This window comes from Sinocyclocheilus grahami, unplaced genomic scaffold (assembly GCF_001515645.1).
Source record: "Sinocyclocheilus grahami isolate Dianchi unplaced genomic scaffold, SAMN03320097.WGS_v1.1 scaffold1278.1, whole genome shotgun sequence".
Classification (NCBI taxonomy): domain Eukaryota; kingdom Metazoa; phylum Chordata; class Actinopteri; order Cypriniformes; family Cyprinidae; genus Sinocyclocheilus; species Sinocyclocheilus grahami.
Window position 1 is genome coordinate 166,399 of NW_015506457.1, and position 18,284 is coordinate 184,682.

Sequence of the window (18,284 nt, forward strand, 5' to 3'; positions counted from 1 at the left end):
GTGATGTGATGTGCTGTATATTGTGTGTATTGCCGTTTTATTGCCATAGAAATATGTCAAGTTTGCTCATTTGAATATTTGTAGTTTGAGGAACAAAGTACATGAAGTTGCTGATTTGTTGCTATCAAACAATTAATATTGTTGCTATATCTGAAACTCATTTGGATGAGACATTTGATGATAATGCTGTGTCTATAAGAGGATATAATTTATATAGAAGAGATAGAAATAAGTACGGTGGAGGTGTTGCCTTTTATGTGCAGAATCAAATTTCTGTAAGAGTAAGGAATGATATCATGTGTAATAAAGTGGAGGTTCTATGGCTGCAAGGTAACATACCTCATGTCAAGCCAATTTGAGTAGGATGTCGTTATAGGCCACCAGGTTCAAACCATAAATATTTAGAAGACATGGGTGAGATGCTGAATAAGGTATGTGAATTGAATATAGAAGTTGTTTTTTTAGGCGATCTTAATATTAATTGGTTAGTACATGAGTGCTTTTTAAATAATCAAATGGTAAATATAATAGATGCATGTGGATTGAAACAGACGGTAAGGCAACCAACGAGAATAAGCATTAATAATAAGGGCAAGTCCACGTTATCTTGTATAGATCATATTTATTTGAGAAATGAAGATTTGTATACGGCAGCAATTTCAGTTGAAGTAGGTTGTAGTGATCCTAATATAGTTGTGATTGCAAGGAAAAACTAAATTTCCAAAGCTAAGTAAAGAATTGTGTTTAAAAGGTCATATAGGAGGTTTTCCCAGGAAGCTTTCTTGAGGGATATTAGTAATATAAAGTGGTCAGAGATTTATGATGTAGAAGAACCAAATAATGCACTTGAATTATTCATTGGAACATTTTCTGCCAGTTATTGATAATCATGCACCTGTTAAGAAATTAATTATAAAGGGTTGTAGAGCGTCATGGATTGATAGCGAATTAAAGGACTACATGGCTCAAAGAGACGAGGCTTTGGAAAAAGCAAAAAAAAAAAAACCAATAGACAGAAATATTGTAAATTGAGAAATTATGTCACTGGTCTTAATAAAAAGAAACAATATTATACATTACAGTTAAGTAAGAAGAAAGATGGGAAGAAGCTTTGGAAGGTATTAAATAATATAATGAGAAGACAGAAGTCCTCACAACCTGCTTCAATTGACTGTGAAGGTACTTATATGACAAAACCTGAAGAAACTGCTAATTATTTGACAGATTTTTTTAGCAGTAAGATACAGAATTTGAGGAAAGAAATATCATATGTGACAGAGAATACCTCTACGATTCTTAATATAAAGAACTATATGAGAGATAAGAACTGTTATTTTGAGTTTGGTGAATTGGGAGAAGAAACTGTGAAAAGGCTAATAAAATCTGTCTGTAAAGACAAACAACCAGGGATAGATAATATAGATGAGAAACTGATCCGATTAGCTGTAGATTATGTGTCTGGTCCAATATGCCATATTTTTAATATGAGCCTTAAGCAATCAATATTTCCACAGGCCCGGAAGGAAGCTAAAATTATGCTTTTGACTAAAGATAGAAAAATACAATTTAGTGGCTCTAATAGCAGCCCGGTGAGTGTGCTACCAGTGTTAAGTAAGATCCTAGAGAAGGCAGTATATGATCAAATACAGGACTATGTGTCACAGAATAATCTGATATCAAATTATCAGCATGCTTTTAGAAAAGGACACTCCACATGTACAGCTTTAGCACAAATAACAGATGATTGGTATAGGGATGCTCCGATCCACCTTTTTTGCCTCCGATAAGATTCTGATACCTAGGGTTCAGTATTGGCCGATACCGATTCCGATACCAGAGAAGTTTTTTCCCCTCATTTAAATAAATGTAGAATGTATATATCTCTGTGTGTGGAACTGATAATCATTCTTTCACAATCTACTAGATACAGACTACTTCATTATAAAGAAAAATAAAATAAACAAATGAAAAATATAGGCCTATGTATATTTATAATCTATGACAAAAATGTATCATAAACTAGGTTAGTGGATAATTCTGAGCTACTGGATTCATGAATATTAATCAGGTTGTGAGCGTTCGCTGGAACTGATTCGCTGAACTCTAAACAGGGAGGATACTAGGTGAGCGCCAGCCAATGAGATTGTCGTTAGTGCATTAGCTCCGCCCACTACAGGAAAACCCGGCAGTTCTTAAAAGCTGAAGAATTCCACAGGAACTCTGTTATTTTTACAGGAAAATACAACAAAGTATATGGTTTACATGTAGCGCATCAGAAAATATATATTTTTTTATTTTAAATCTCGGATTTGGATCGGTTCTCTCTGACTGATACCCGATCCGAGAAAAAGGGCACTATCGGAGCCGATACCCGATATGAATATCGGATCGGCGCATCCCTAGAATGGTATCGAGGGTTGGATAAAAAAAGGATATGCGGAGCAGTCTTATTAGATTTTACAGCTGCATTTGACCTTATTGATCATAAGCTTCTTTTGGAAAAATTGGAGTTATAGATTTAGACCATAAGTAATTGCTTGGATGGAAAGTTATTTGGATAACAGATCACAGAAAGGTTTTTTTAACGGAAGTTACTCAGATAGGAGTTCCACAAGGGAGCTGTTTAGGACCACTTTTGTATTCCATTTTCACATATGATTTATATCTGGTATTAAGAAGTGCTAAGTTAACAATGTATGCAGATTAGGGATGTTCATTTCGGTTATTTTACCTAACCGACAACCGACACTCGTTAACCGATTATTAACCGTTAACTGACTAGATTATTTTAAATTAGAGTTGAATAAAATTAGAAAGGATAAGTGTCTGTGACACATTAAAAATGCTAACATTTGTTTCCCGGTGATTAATTTTACAAAAGCAGCAACAACAGAACATGAGGATTCACATGGTCTTCATTTCACATCACACACCTGCAGCGCTTCTGCCAGCGGAGAAAAACATCATAAAGCTAGGCTATAAATATAAATAATAATATAATAACATATTAATATAATAATAATAAATAGGCCTATACGAGAAATATATTTTTACTTAATAAATTCCGAAAACGAAAGAAAAACAACTAGCCTAGTATGCAGAGTTTCGGTTCATTTTTGTGCTGCGCAAAAGGAAACCGACGGCAGAAAGTGGCATCCTATTTTATTCTTTAGGCTTATTTTACGAAAGCACAAAGATTAGTTTTTATTGTGAATGTACACAAAAACTAAACAAAAATAAATTCAGGTGTAAGGTTAAGGCAAGTATTGATCAACAGGTAAGTACAGTATGTTGAACCAAAACTGTTAAAGGTTAGTAATTTCTTGATAATTAAGTGTTATATAGCCGACTGAATCATACTCGGACTTAATGCTGACAACAATGAAACCACTTGAGAGAGAACTGTCAGGAGATTTATTTCTTAGCATAAAAGAGGACAATGATATAAGAGGAATACCAGATTATTGTTTTAAGTGTGAAAATATAGCCAAAGAAACACAGCAATTCAAAAGCAATGGACTTGTGAAAAGGCCCCTGAAATAATCAGGTCTTCACTTTAAGCTTTCATTTAGTAATGAGTGAGTTTTTGCTAGAAAAAGAGCAGGAGAAACACTGTGAAAGTGTCTCAGAGCCGGCATGATATGCAGACCATGCGAATCCTCATGTTCTGTTGTTTGCTGCTTTTTGCGCGTGTAAAATTAATCCCCGGGAAACAAATCACAGACACTTATCCTTTATAATTTAATAATAAAGGATAATCGGTTAATAATCGGTTAGCCAGCCTCGGTTAGGAAAAATAACCGAAATGAACATCCCTAGTCTGGAGTTGATTCTGAGTGTCATTTGCGTTTGGAAGCGGTTGCTGTGAAGCACATCGTGCGGTAAAAGGATCTCTCCATACAAGTGAAGCAGATGATTGTTAGGCTTCAAAATCAAAACAAATCCATCTCTGCTGATGTGCATGAGCTCCAGACGTAAGGCAGTTATTGCCTGCAACGGATTCTCAACAAAATACAAAAAATGAACATTTTATTTATGATTATATTTATTTGTCCAATTACATTTGAGTCCCTGAAAATGGGGGACTGTGTATAAAAATGGTTGTAATTCCTAGGGATTTCATGTTATATTTTTGTTCAACCCCTTGAATTAAAGCTTAAAGTCTGTACTTCAATTTCAGCTTGATTGATACGGAGTCGAAATTATGAAAATTGTGTCTGTGTCCAAATATATATGGGCCTGACTGTATGTGTCACTTTTGATATCGATTAACTTAATAGCAGAACTGAATTTCAAAAGAATGTACAAATTCGCAAAGGCTCTGGGAATCAGGTGTACCTCACCTGCAGGACACACTCGGACACCACGTCCTCGGGAAGCTCTGGAAACTGTTGCCGCAGGTGACGCAGAACCTGGTTGTCAATCTGCTGGTTTCCCTGTGCCATTCGTCTACTGCCAAAACAGAACGGCCTTGACCACAGCACTCGCTCACACGCACTGGCTCAGCATCTTCTGCAATCAAGAGAGGAGAGGAGAGGAGAAAACCACATTAGTGAGTCCATTATATAATCAATCACTCTAGGAAAGACTGAAGAGTTGGACTGACAAGAGCTACTAATGTGTTTGCCAACTCTATTTAAAAACTTTAAATAGATTTTACAGCTTGCATACATCTTTAAGAACGCACATTCTCGTCTTTTTCATTTACATTGCTGTTCATGGGATTTTGCGCTCTCTCTAGAAATTGACAACTAAAAATTAGGCTTCTCAAAGTTGTATAAAAAAAGGTGTAATTTCTGCGCCATTAAAGTAAATGTTTCCACAGAGATTTTCTGAACATACTCCCTGTATTCTATTGGTCAGTCCAAGCAGATGAACCCGCCCCAAACTCACACTACTGGCCGAGCCAAGGCTGTTGTGCTGGGCTGGTCATGGATTGAATGTTACAATCTAATCATTAATTAAAACTACACAAATGCATATTCACAAAAAAAGTAAAATAAATGGTATGCAGTTCATTATTCAGACACGGTACGGGCAAGTGTGACAGCAGACGATATCTCTGCTGAGACGCTCGTAGCAGAAATGTTTTTAGCAGCTGCTAAAATATAATTCCATGCTTGAAGCAAATCAAAAGAGCAATAGCAGCCAAGTCACATTACATAATGAAGAGACATCATTGGTTTACAGTATATTAGTGTTGTCAAAAATACCATTCGGTACTGACATTTTAAATACTCCCAATTCCCGCTAAGCTTTGAGCGCTATTGAGCAGATTCTTAAACAGCGCTTACTGGTCGTAGTGAAGCAATTATCTCTGAAGCCAATCACAGACGTATCTGTTGAGTGTGTGAACACTATGACCAATCAGCACTCAAATCTTGGCGGGAAATGGGAGCATTTAAAATTTCAGTGCCGAATGGTATCGCGGTCGGTACTTTTGACAACACTAGTTTATTTCATACCATTCCATTCAGTGCACAGCATTCAGTCATTTCTTCTTGTCAGCCAGTGATGAAGATGACATTCAGCTTTCTAGTCTATACACATTGTTCCTGTTTATTAACTATACTGTGGTGAGTTTTATAATCAACAGAAAATATTTTATTTCACTTCTTATAACAACATAATATCACATTGTATTTTTTGCCAGTGCTTTGTCAAAGCAATTTAGTTCAATCTAATATTGTCTTGACCGGGATTGAATAATAGAAGTGTACAGTGTTGAATGTGGCTCGTCATCAGTGTTTTCAGCTTCTCAGAGCGGTTCAGCTCACGGTGTTTTGAGACTAACGTGAATTTGGGAATGTGATGTGCACCAATTACACTATTTTCACCTTCACATAATTTCCAACATTTTTGCAGACAGTAAAAATCTATATTTTGCACAGCAAGGCGGCGGCTAAAAAAGCATGTTAATACAGTAAAAGCCAGCCGTGATTTGCGATGCAACAACACGGTCGCTCATAATCACAGTAGCTGCACTACACTGCCAGCACACACTCGCTCATTATACAGCACGAGACGAGCATCTAATGCTATCAGAGGACCACTTAAAACAGCAGCACACCTGCTACATTACACCAGTCATACCCTTTATACATTTATTAGCCTCATTTTAATACAAAAAAAACCCACAAGACATTCAGGAACAAAGTTTTTAGCACTGCCCCGCAATTTGATCATCTAAATAGCTTAATCGCTCAAGAGCTACATTATCTTTCTCAACAAGGAGCTGGTAGCATCATTGTTTCTAAAGGAATTAAAGCCACAGCTTCACTGTTAATAGAGAAACACGGCAAAACGGTGGTAATTCATACATACAACAGAACAGCTCGCTTTGGACCACACCAGCTTCAGCAAAGACAGCACAGCTTTCTGCAAGACCACAAGACGCTAAATAAGTACTTTAAACGCATGAACGCAGAACAAATCTCTTAAATAAAATCTGCCAAACTCTCCTGCAAGGCTAGCAAATACATGATTACAGATACATAGAGTTCCTTAAAATCACAATGTTGTTGAAAATGCAAAGAGTAAGGTTTAACGTGAGAGGTCTGAACCTGCATCGATCGCCACAGCCATGAACGAAGCGAAAGAACCGCTTGCTTTAGCTGAAACAAGAGTTTGTGCTGCAGTCACACTGGGGTTTCATTCCTCAGAAAGTAATGCAAGTGCAGCTTGACTACTGCGCAAAGCTACTAAACAAACTTTCTTATGACACTTTACAAAGTAAAAGTAGACCTATGATGATTAAAAACACAAATAAATGAGAAACTGATATAGACAAAGCTTTATAAATAACTGACCTGCAAAAACACTGTTAATGCAGACCATTTCTCTGAGCAGGAGTGTGTTCTTTCTCTCATGTTTGGACAGCCTTTCATGATTCTTCTAGGGATGCAACACTTATAGACTGTGTTGGTCTGAGGAATAATCACGGTTTCACCATTATTATGCATTTATTAATTTCACAACATTACTAGTGTATAAAATCACATGAACACTTTTAAAGTGTTATTTATTGCTGCCTTTTCAAACAGAAGCAACACAGTAACCAATAATAGGCCCCCAGCACAAAATAATAATAATAAAGACAAACAAAAGGCCACCTCTCCTATTGAAATTAAGAGAGGGTGACCTCTGCTCTGTAAACATCCATGACAGTATTTCCCTTTTGAAAATAACTAATTAAAAGTATTTAGTGTTTTCACATTCTCAGAGAACTAGGAAACATGGTGAAAAAAATCTTGTTGGTTTTTGACGTATAAATAAAACAGGGATAATCCGAACCAATGTTAATGAAGCATTATTAATATAAGACTAATATTAGCTTTATTTATCCCACAGGGGAAACTAAATGAGGGGAATAAACTGAATTATAATTGTAATCAACTGTCATCCATATGTATAGATTTTAATAATATTTATAATAATTCATATGATTTTACATGTGGCCTGAAAATAATGTCTATTTTGTGAGATCGGAGATCACGCTTTTAAAGTGTTATTTATTGCTGCCTTTTCAAACAGAAGCAACACAGTAACCAATAATAGGCCCCCAGCACAAAATAATAATAATAAAGACAAACAAAAGGCCACCTCTCCTATTGAAATTAAGAAAGGGTGACCTCTGCTCTGTAAACATCCATGACAGTATTTCCCTTTTGAAAATAACTAATTAAAAGTATTTAGTGTTTTCACATTCTCAGAGAACTAGGAAACATGGTGAAAAAAATCTTGTTGGTTTTTGACGTATAAATAAAACAGGGATAATCCGAACCAATGTTAATGAAGCATTATTAATATAAGACTAATATTAGCTTTATTTATCCCACAGGGGAAACTAAATGAGGGGAATAAACTGAATTATAATTGTAATCAACTGTCATCCATATGTATAGATTTTAATAATATTTATAATAATTCATATGATTTTACATGTGGCCTGAGAAAATTATTATCATGTCTATTATTTTGGTTTGTGAGATCGGAGATCGCGCTGCGCACTTGTACAAACATTCAGGAGGACACAAACGTTTTGAGAATGCTGCCCCGTGACTATTATTAATAAAATAGATTAAATAGCCTACAGGAGAGACGCACAGACGCAGGTAGGCTAATTCACAGAGGCAACTGTCACCTCTCTCTCTCTCTCTCTCTGTCTCTCTCTCTCGAATAATTAATTCAAGTAACTAAATGTCATAAATCATTAATTCAAATAAATGTGATCTTTCCGCACTCTTCTCTTTCTGATCTGAAGCGGGCAGAATGCTGAGCTAACGAGCTGTAGCTTTGTGTCAGGTGGTTCTTGCCTTCACATTTATAATAATTCATATGATTTTACATGTGGCCTGAAAATAATGTCTATTTTGTGAGATCGGAGATCACGCTGCGCACACACAAACACTGCCCCTCGACTTTTATTAATAAAATAGCTTAGATACGGAATCTCTACATTATATTCATCAGCAACAAGAGGGTTATATCTCTGTTTAAGAAACTACACTCACAGCTTTATTGTTTGTAGAGAGACGCACAGGTAGACTATTGTCACCTCTCTCTCTCTCGCTCTCGCTCTCTCTCTCTCTCTCTCGCTCTCTCGCTCTCTCGCTCTCTCGCTCTCTCTCTCTCTCTCTCTCTCGATCGATCAATCAAATAATTCATTCAAGTAGCTAAATGTTATAATTAATGAATCTGATCTGAAGCAGGCCGTAGCTTTGTGTCAATTGGTTTTGGTTTTTAAAATTGTTCAACGCACAGCTAGCCGTGTATTATCCTAGGGCTGGGTGATATAGCTAAAAAAATGTATCACCGATATAATGTTTCAAATCGTTCGTTATCGATAATTACTGACATTTTTTATAACCTTTTTTAAAACGGAGCAATATAAATTTTTTTTTACATTTAACCACTGTATTTTTAAATTAACTCAATTTATTGAGACAAACAATAAATATTTTTAGCTTTAACAGTCAAACACAAAATAAAAATTAAACATATCTAATTTCTAATGTTTTATATGCAGATTAAATAGGTTAAACTTTTGTCTTGTCTCCCGAGGCCACAGGAGGACACAATGAGCAAAATAATTCAGCACATTATATTGACAACAAGGCAATAACTGTCTAAATGAACTCATATAAATCAAACATAATTTCACTTAACACAAAGAGCCGAATCGCCCATCTCACAGACTGCACTTAAAAACATACGAGACGCAGTGAAAAGGAATAAACCTCCACAAATTTGCGATGTGTTTTCTAAAAGTTGAAACTGTTTTAACTTTGCATGGCTACTAGGGATGTAACGATTAACTGCGAGCCGGTCGAAAATCGATTCAAATGTGAGACGATTCAAATCGGTTGAGATGCTACACAAATCGCGATACAATTGGAGTAGGAGTTTATATGAATGTATCTCTGGGGGAACTTACTGTCTTTAGAAAAGTTTACGTGGTATTTTCTTTTCATCTAGCCTCTGTATAATACATATTAAAGTAGTGTAAATGTTTTATATGCAGATTAAATAGGTTAAACTTTTGTCTTGTCTCCCGAGGCCACAGGAGGACACAATGAGCAAAATAATTCAGCACATTATATTGACAACAAGGCAATAACTGTCTAAATGAACTCATATAAATCAAACATAATTTCACTTAACACAAAGAGCCGAATCGCCCATCTCACAGACTGCACTTAAAAACATACGAGACGCAGTGAAAAGGAATAAACCTCCACAAATTTGCGATGTGTTTTCTAAAAGTTGAAACTGTTTTAACTTTGCATGGCTACTAGGGATGTAACGATTAACTGCGAGCCGGTCGAAAATCGATTCAAATGTGAGACGATTCAAATCGGTTGAGATGCTACACAAATCGCGATACAATTGGAGTAGGAGTTTATATGAATGTATCTCTGGGGGAACTTACTGTCTTTAGAAAAGTTTACGTGGTATTTTCTTTTCATCTAGCCTCTGTATAATACATATTAAAGTAGTGTACATAAGTGCAGCTCTGCTTTGTTTACAGCGGTAACCGAGGAAACACCGTATCATTGCTGTTCCTAAGCGCAGCGCTGCTGTGTTTACAGAAGTGACCAAGGAAACCCCGTATCATTGCTGTTCCTAAGCGCAGCGCTGCTGTGTTTACAGAAGTGACCAAGGAAACCCCGTATCATTGCTGTTCCTAAGCGCAGCGCTGCTGTGTTTACAGAAGTGACCAAGGAAACCCCGTATCATTGCTGTTCCTAAGCGCAGCGCTGCTGTGTTTACAGAAGTGACCAAGGAAACCCCGTATCATTGCTGTTCCTAAGCGCAGCGCTGCTGTGTTTACAGAAGTGACCAAGGAAACCCCGTATCATTGCTGTTCCTAAGCGCAGCGCTGCTGTGTTTACAGAAGTGACCAAGGAAACCCCGTATCATTGCTGTTCCTAAGCGCAGCGCTGCTGTGTTTACAGAAGTGACCAAGGAAACCCCGTATCATTGCTGTTCCTAAGCGCAGCGCTGCTGTGTTTACAGAAGTGACCAAGGAAACCCCGTATCATTGCTGTTCCTAAGCGCAGCGCTGCTGTGTTTACAGAAGTGACCAAGGAAACCCCGTATCATTGCTGTTCCTAAGCGCAGCGCTGCTGTGTTTACAGAAGTGACCAAGGAAACCCCGTATCATTGCTGTTCCTAAGCGCAGCGCTGCTGTGTTTACAGAAGTGACCAAGGAAACCCCGTATCATTGCTGTTCCTAAGCGCAGCGCTGCTGTGTTTACAGAAGTGACCAAGGAAACCCCGTATCATTGCTGTTCCTAAGCGCAGCGCTGCTGTGTTTACAGAAGTGACCAAGGAAACCCCGTATCATTGCTGTTCCTAAGCGCAGCGCTGCTGTGTTTACAGAAGTGACCAAGGAAACCCCGTATCATTGCTGTTCCTAAGCGCAGCGCTGCTGTGTTTACAGAAGTGACCAAGGAAACCCCGTATCATTGCTGTTCCTAAGCGCAGCGCTGCTGTGTTTACAGAAGTGACCAAGGAAACCCCGTATCATTGCTGTTCCTAAGCGCAGCGCTGCTGTGTTTACAGAAGTGACCAAGGAAACCCCGTATCATTGCTGTTCCTAAGCGCAGCGCTGCTGTGTTTACAGAAGTGACCAAGGAAACCCCGTATCATTGCTGTTCCTAAGCGCAGCGCTGCTGTGTTTACAGAAGTGACCAAGGAAACCCCGTATCATTGCTGTTCCTAAGCGCAGCGCTGCTGTGTTTACAGAAGTGACCAAGGAAACCCCGTATCATTGCTGTTCCTAAGCGCAGCGCTGCTGTGTTTACAGAAGTGACCAAGGAAACCCCGTATCATTGCTGTTCCTAAGCGCAGCGCTGCTGTGTTTACAGAAGTGACCAAGGAAACCCCGTATCATTGCTGTTCCTAAGCGCAGCGCTGCTGTGTTTACAGAAGTGACCAAGGAAACCCCGTATCATTGCTGTTCCTAAGCGCAGCGCTGCTGTGTTTACAGAAGTGACCAAGGAAACCCCGTATCATTGCTGTTCCTAAGCGCAGCGCTGCTGTGTTTACAGAAGTGACCAAGGAAACCCCGTATCATTGCTGTTCCTAAGCGCAGCGCTGCTGTGTTTACAGAAGTGACCAAGGAAACCCCGTATCATTGCTGTTCCTAAGCGCAGCGCTGCTGTGTTTACAGAAGTGACCAAGGAAACCCCGTATCATTGCTGTTCCTAAGCGCAGCGCTGCTGTGTTTACAGAAGTGACCAAGGAAACCCCGTATCATTGCTGTTCCTAAGCGCAGCGCTGCTGTGTTTACAGAAGTGACCAAGGAAACCCCGTATCATTGCTGTTCCTAAGCGCAGCGCTGCTGTGTTTACAGAAGTGACCAAGGAAACCCCGTATCATTGCTGTTCCTAAGCGCAGCGCTGCTGTGTTTACAGAAGTGACCAAGGAAACCCCGTATCATTGCTGTTCCTAAGCGCAGCGCTGCTGTGTTTACAGAAGTGACCAAGGAAACCCCGTATCATTGCTGTTCCTAAGCGCAGCGCTGCTGTGTTTACAGAAGTGACCAAGGAAACCCCGTATCATTGCTGTTCCTAAGCGCAGCGCTGCTGTGTTTACAGAAGTGACCAAGGAAACCCCGTATCATTGCTGTTCCTAAGCGCAGCGCTGCTGTGTTTACAGAAGTGACCAAGGAAACCCCGTATCATTGCTGTTCCTAAGCGCAGCGCTGCTGTGTTTACAGAAGTGACCAAGGAAACCCCGTATCATTGCTGTTCCTAAGCGCAGCGCTGCTGTGTTTACAGAAGTGACCAAGGAAACCCCGTATCATTGCTGTTCCTAAGCGCAGCGCTGCTGTGTTTACAGAAGTGACCAAGGAAACCCCGTATCATTGCTGTTCCTAAGCGCAGCGCTGCTGTGTTTACAGAAGTGACCAAGGAAACCCCGTATCATTGCTGTTCCTAAGCGCAGCGCTGCTGTGTTTACAGAAGTGACCAAGGAAACCCCGTATCATTGCTGTTCCTAAGCGCAGCGCTGCTGTGTTTACAGAAGTGACCAAGGAAACCCCGTATCATTGCTGTTCCTAAGCGCAGCGCTGCTGTGTTTACAGAAGTGACCAAGGAAACCCCGTATCATTGCTGTTCCTAAGCGCAGCGCTGCTGTGTTTACAGAAGTGACCAAGGAAACCCCGTATCATTGCTGTTCCTAAGCGCAGCGCTGCTGTGTTTACAGAAGTGACCAAGGAAACCCCGTATCATTGCTGTTCCTAAGCGCAGCGCTGCTGTGTTTACAGAAGTGACCAAGGAAACCCCGTATCATTGCTGTTCCTAAGCGCAGCGCTGCTGTGTTTACAGAAGTGACCAAGGAAACCCCGTATCATTGCTGTTCCTAAGCGCAGCGCTGCTGTGTTTACAGAAGTGACCAAGGAAACCCCGTATCATTGCTGTTCCTAAGCGCAGCGCTGCTGTGTTTACAGAAGTGACCAAGGAAACCCCGTATCATTGCTGTTCCTAAGCGCAGCGCTGCTGTGTTTACAGAAGTGACCAAGGAAACCCCGTATCATTGCTGTTCCTAAGCGCAGCGCTGCTGTGTTTACAGAAGTGACCAAGGAAACCCCGTATCATTGCTGTTCCTAAGCGCAGCGCTGCTGTGTTTACAGAAGTGACCAAGGAAACCCCGTATCATTGCTGTTCCTAAGCGCAGCGCTGCTGTGTTTACAGAAGTGACCAAGGAAACCCCGTATCATTGCTGTTCCTAAGCGCAGCGCTGCTGTGTTTACAGAAGTGACCAAGGAAACCCCGTATCATTGCTGTTCCTAAGCGCAGCGCTGCTGTGTTTACAGAAGTGACCAAGGAAACCCCGTATCATTGCTGTTCCTAAGCGCAGCGCTGCTGTGTTTACAGAAGTGACCAAGGAAACCCCGTATCATTGCTGTTCCTAAGCGCAGCGCTGCTGTGTTTACAGAAGTGACCAAGGAAACCCCGTATCATTGCTGTTCCTAAGCGCAGCGCTGCTGTGTTTACAGAAGTGACCAAGGAAACCCCGTATCATTGCTGTTCCTAAGCGCAGCGCTGCTGTGTTTACAGAAGTGACCAAGGAAACCCCGTATCATTGCTGTTCCTAAGCGCAGCGCTGCTGTGTTTACAGAAGTGACCAAGGAAACCCCGTATCATTGCTGTTCCTAAGCGCAGCGCTGCTGTGTTTACAGAAGTGACCAAGGAAACCCCGTATCATTGCTGTTCCTAAGCGCAGCGCTGCTGTGTTTACAGAAGTGACCAAGGAAACCCCGTATCATTGCTGTTCCTAAGCGCAGCGCTGCTGTGTTTACAGAAGTGACCAAGGAAACCCCGTATCATTGCTGTTCCTAAGCGCAGCGCTGCTGTGTTTACAGAAGTGACCAAGGAAACCCCGTATCATTGCTGTTCCTAAGCGCAGCGCTGCTGTGTTTACAGAAGTGACCAAGGAAACCCCGTATCATTGCTGTTCCTAAGCGCAGCGCTGCTGTGTTTACAGAAGTGACCAAGGAAACCCCGTATCATTGCTGTTCCTAAGCGCAGCGCTGCTGTGTTTACAGAAGTGACCAAGGAAACCCCGTATCATTGCTGTTCCTAAGCGCAGCGCTGCTGTGTTTACAGAAGTGACCAAGGAAACCCCGTATCATTGCTGTTCCTAAGCGCAGCGCTGCTGTGTTTACAGAAGTGACCAAGGAAACCCCGTATCATTGCTGTTCCTAAGCGCAGCGCTGCTGTGTTTACAGAAGTGACCAAGGAAACCCCGTATCATTGCTGTTCCTAAGCGCAGCGCTGCTGTGTTTACAGAAGTGACCAAGGAAACCCCGTATCATTGCTGTTCATAAGCGCAGCTCTGCTTTGTTTACAGCGGTAACCAAGGAAACGCAGTAACTGCTGTTCATAAGCGCAGCGCTGCTTTGTTTACAGCGGTAACCAAGGAAACACTGTATCATTGTTGTTCATAAGCAGCAGCTCTGCTTTGTTTACAGCGGAAACCAAGGAAACACTGTATCATTGTTGTTCATAAGCAGCAGCTCTGCTTTGTTTACAGCGGAAACCAAGGAAACACTGTATCATTGTTGTTCATAAGCAGCAGCTCTGCTTTGTTTACAGCGGAAACCAAGGAAACACTGTATCATTGTTGTTCATAAGCAGCAGCTCTGCTTTGTTTACAGCGGAAACCAAGGAAACACTGTATCATTGTTGTTCATAAGCAGCAGCTCTGCTTTGTTTACAGCGGAAACCAAGGAAACACTGTATCATTGTTGTTCATAAGCAGCAGCTCTGCTTTGTTTACAGCGGAAACCAAGGAAACACTGTATCATTGTTGTTCATAAGCAGCAGCTCTGCTTTGTTTACAGCGGAAACCAAGGAAACACTGTATCATTGTTGTTCATAAGCAGCAGCTCTGCTTTGTTTACAGCGGAAACCAAGGAAACACTGTATCATTGCTGTTCATAAGCGCAGCGCTGCTTTGTTTACAGTGGTAACCAGGGAAACGCTGCATCGCTGCTGTTCATGAGCGCCATCTGCTGGCAGAGAGTGAATCTGCGTCTCAGTCAGCTCGTCTGCTATATATGGGGATATCACGTAATTATTCAGCAATTTGTGAAAGGATTCATTGATAGAACTGGTGATTATATGTGACCCATGCTGGCAAAATGAGTGTGAATGCGAAAAGGAAAAACTAAAAATATTTTGCTCGAGTTTCAGGTTTTCACAAAAGTGAGTTCATTAAGCCCTCGTCTAGCAATCCTAATGCTACAAATAGTAATTAAACATCTAAAAATTCTTTATTTGTACGTTTTCTGAGAAGAGTAGGCTACTCGCTTCTAGTTTTAATAATCAATTTATTTGTAATGAACAAGTTATTTTTACATTTTTATATTTGTTTTTCTTACTTCAATGCTTTTGTTTGGATGTAAAATAAAATTAAAATATGCACTAGGCCTATTTGTTTCTTTCTTATATTTGTTCTACTGTTGTTGTTGTTTGCATCTACTCTATTTCTAATATCAAAGATAAAATTAAAATGGCTATATAGTGATCATTAATATAGTAATTAATATTAAGAAAGCAAGTGGAGGAAACAATGCAACGTTGCTGGTGATTACTTTTCCGAAATCTTCATCTTGAGTTTCCTCAGGACTGACTGCTGACTTCGATCGGCTGGAGCTCAGTCACTGCTCTCATGTTCCTGACAGACCTTTCTGAAAAACATGAGCCACTCTTTATCTCATTTGAGTCTTTACTTTGTTATGATTGTATTACTGATCGTTTATTTGTCAATAAGCTTACTAAGTGAGTGACGCAGGATATTAGCTCATGTAAATCTGTGCCTAAATGCTTGCTTCTATTGAAAAACTCTGATTAACCTCATATGCGGTAAAAAAGTAACTTTGGGAAGGCAGGGTTTTTGGTGAGAAAACAAAAAAAACTCTTTTACACAGCAATTTCAGCTATTAGCCCAGAGACTCTTGCACTGGCTTAGTTATTGTATACATCTGTTGTGCAATCTGTTTTGGAAAAAGAAAGAGGGAGGAGACAAGGGACCGTTTCTACCCCGAGGCTAAAGAACTGCAAAACACAAGCAATGTAGCTTTTATATAGTGCCTCTAATGTTTGGTTGTTTGAGACACAGGCAGCCAGTTCATCCGTCCCGTCGGCACTGCTGATACACAATACAACGGACTTAAAAAGAAAACGGAGTTATATATTAATAAGGGCTTTAAGAGTGATTTATGATGTTCACTGAGAAATGAAAGACATAAAGCACCTACTAAAGTGATCATCTGCCGCACCTTCAGATTTCTGGTAACGTGTCTCAATCTGAGCCGCCTGTTTTCTAGAGTGAACTAAACAGTTTAGTAAGACAGTCACAGATCTCGTACTGAAGTTCTCAGACCACTTGGCAAACTCTTCAGTTTTAGTGTATTTGTTGACCATAAGGAAAATGATTTAAACGTTATTGCAGTTCCCTTTGAGAAAATTATCACTTTACCAAAAAACATGTATCTGTATTCATTAAACAAGCCAAGGGTTTGAAAATGATTGAAAATGAAGCATTATAAAGCCTAAGAAACATCTACAAAGGTTCTGCATTTCTAGTCCTCAAATATATTTGGAAATATTTCAGACAGGCGTGTGTTTGATGTAGTATATTGTACAAACCTGGGCTCCAGACTGCGACTAAAACGGTTGCATTTGCGAACAAAAATATTAATTTGCGAGTGTAGAGCTGCACGATTAATCGAATGCGATTGTCATGCGCAATTTGTTAGTAAAGCCGGTTCTGTAGTCAGCAGGAAATCATCATCACGTGCTTTCAGATAGAGCAGCATTTACTACACAGAGCCGTAGTTCACTGAGAAGTTACGCAAAACAAATCGCAGACGATTTTATTGCGCAATGAAATTGAAGAAATCGTTCGAGATAATGACAGCTGTTTGCGTAGCTTCTCAGTGAACTACGGCTCTGTGTAGTAAATGCTGCTCTATCTGAAAGCAGGTGAAAATACCACATTTAATAACATATTTTTACTCCAAACTCACTTCATAACATCAGCCGAGTGTTTGAAATAAATCCTTCTGTGAGATAATGTGGCTTCTTACACAGAATAAGGCACGCAACATATTTCATAGAATTTAAGCAGTGATAAAGGCATTGCATTATAAATATACTTTATTTTAATGAAAACTATAATAATAAGAACTCCGATAAACCATATATTGCCGTAGTCGTGTGTTTATTAGTTACGTTGAATCACTGAAAGCAGTTGAATCTTCTGTTTATTCAGCTGCAGCGATAGGCATGTCCTGGGATTCTTCTGCGAGGCGTATTTGGAGTTTCAGCACGAGAGCGCCCTCTGGCCTCTGGATGCAGATTTACTGCTGATCACAGAACTGTGCTTCACTGAAAGATACGCATGACAATCAGCAATCAATCTCGATTCCATTTCGATTTATCGTGCAGCCCTATGCGAGTGAAGTTTTTGCTGAGGTCGTGCCACTGGTGACAACATATAATATTTACGTTATGACTTAAAATTGTGCATGTAATGCCTTTTTTCCTGATTGTTTTGCGATGACATCTTTTGCTATGTTCGCGTATTAAACCGAGACGATGCTCATCCAAGTTTTAGTGGAAAAAAGAGTTTCAACAGTCCTCATCTCTGACGCACACCTGCTGAACGCAGCTCAGCTGTGCAGCGAGAGAGATCGACATGACGGAGACGTGCGAGAGAAAGTGCAGAAAAAAATCAGCGTCTATTTCGTGCACAACTTGAACACACTGCAGCAGGTAAAGCTGTCCGCTGTGTGGATATTGGCAATATCGTTAACAATTCTCCTTTATAATCATTACTAATATGGCTTCTTCTCAACAAGATCTTAGTCTGTGTTCTGTGAATGCCTGAACTTCAGATTATTTGAAGCGCACTTGCCGTCCAGTAATCACAAACAGCTTTGTGCTTTGTTACTTTTTAAAGGGATATTTCACCCAAGAATGAAAATGTGATGTTTTTTCTGCTTACCCCCAGGGCATCCAAGATGTAGGTGACTTTGTTTCTTCAGTAGAACACAAATGATGATTTTTAACTCCAGCCGTTGCAGTCTATCAGTCGTATAATGCATGGCAATGGTAACAAAATCTATGAGTGTAAAAGAAACATGCACAGACAAATCCAAATGAAACCCTGCGGCTCGTGACGACACATTGATGTCCTAAGACACGAAACCATCGGTTTGTGCGAGAAACCGAACAGTATTTATATCATTTTTTACCTCTAATACA

General features: G+C 40.1%; 1 protein-coding gene across 4 annotated transcripts in view; it reads right to left on the reverse strand.

Moving 5' to 3' along the window:
* tab2 (TGF-beta activated kinase 1 (MAP3K7) binding protein 2) overlaps nucleotides 1–18,284 on the reverse strand; it is a 66,419-nt gene that overhangs the window by 23,828 nt on the left and 24,307 nt on the right. For 3 of the 4 annotated variants that reach the window (XM_016254746.1, XM_016254745.1, XM_016254743.1), the window contains exon 2: nucleotides 4,344–4,512. In XM_016254746.1, the coding sequence (XP_016110232.1) occupies nucleotides 4,344–4,445 (102 nt within the window). In that variant the 5' untranslated portion in view covers nucleotides 4,446–4,512. Of the gene's footprint in view, nucleotides 1–4,343; nucleotides 4,513–6,809; nucleotides 6,927–18,284 lie in introns of all 4 variants that reach the window. The other variant, XM_016254744.1, reaches the window with a different exon arrangement.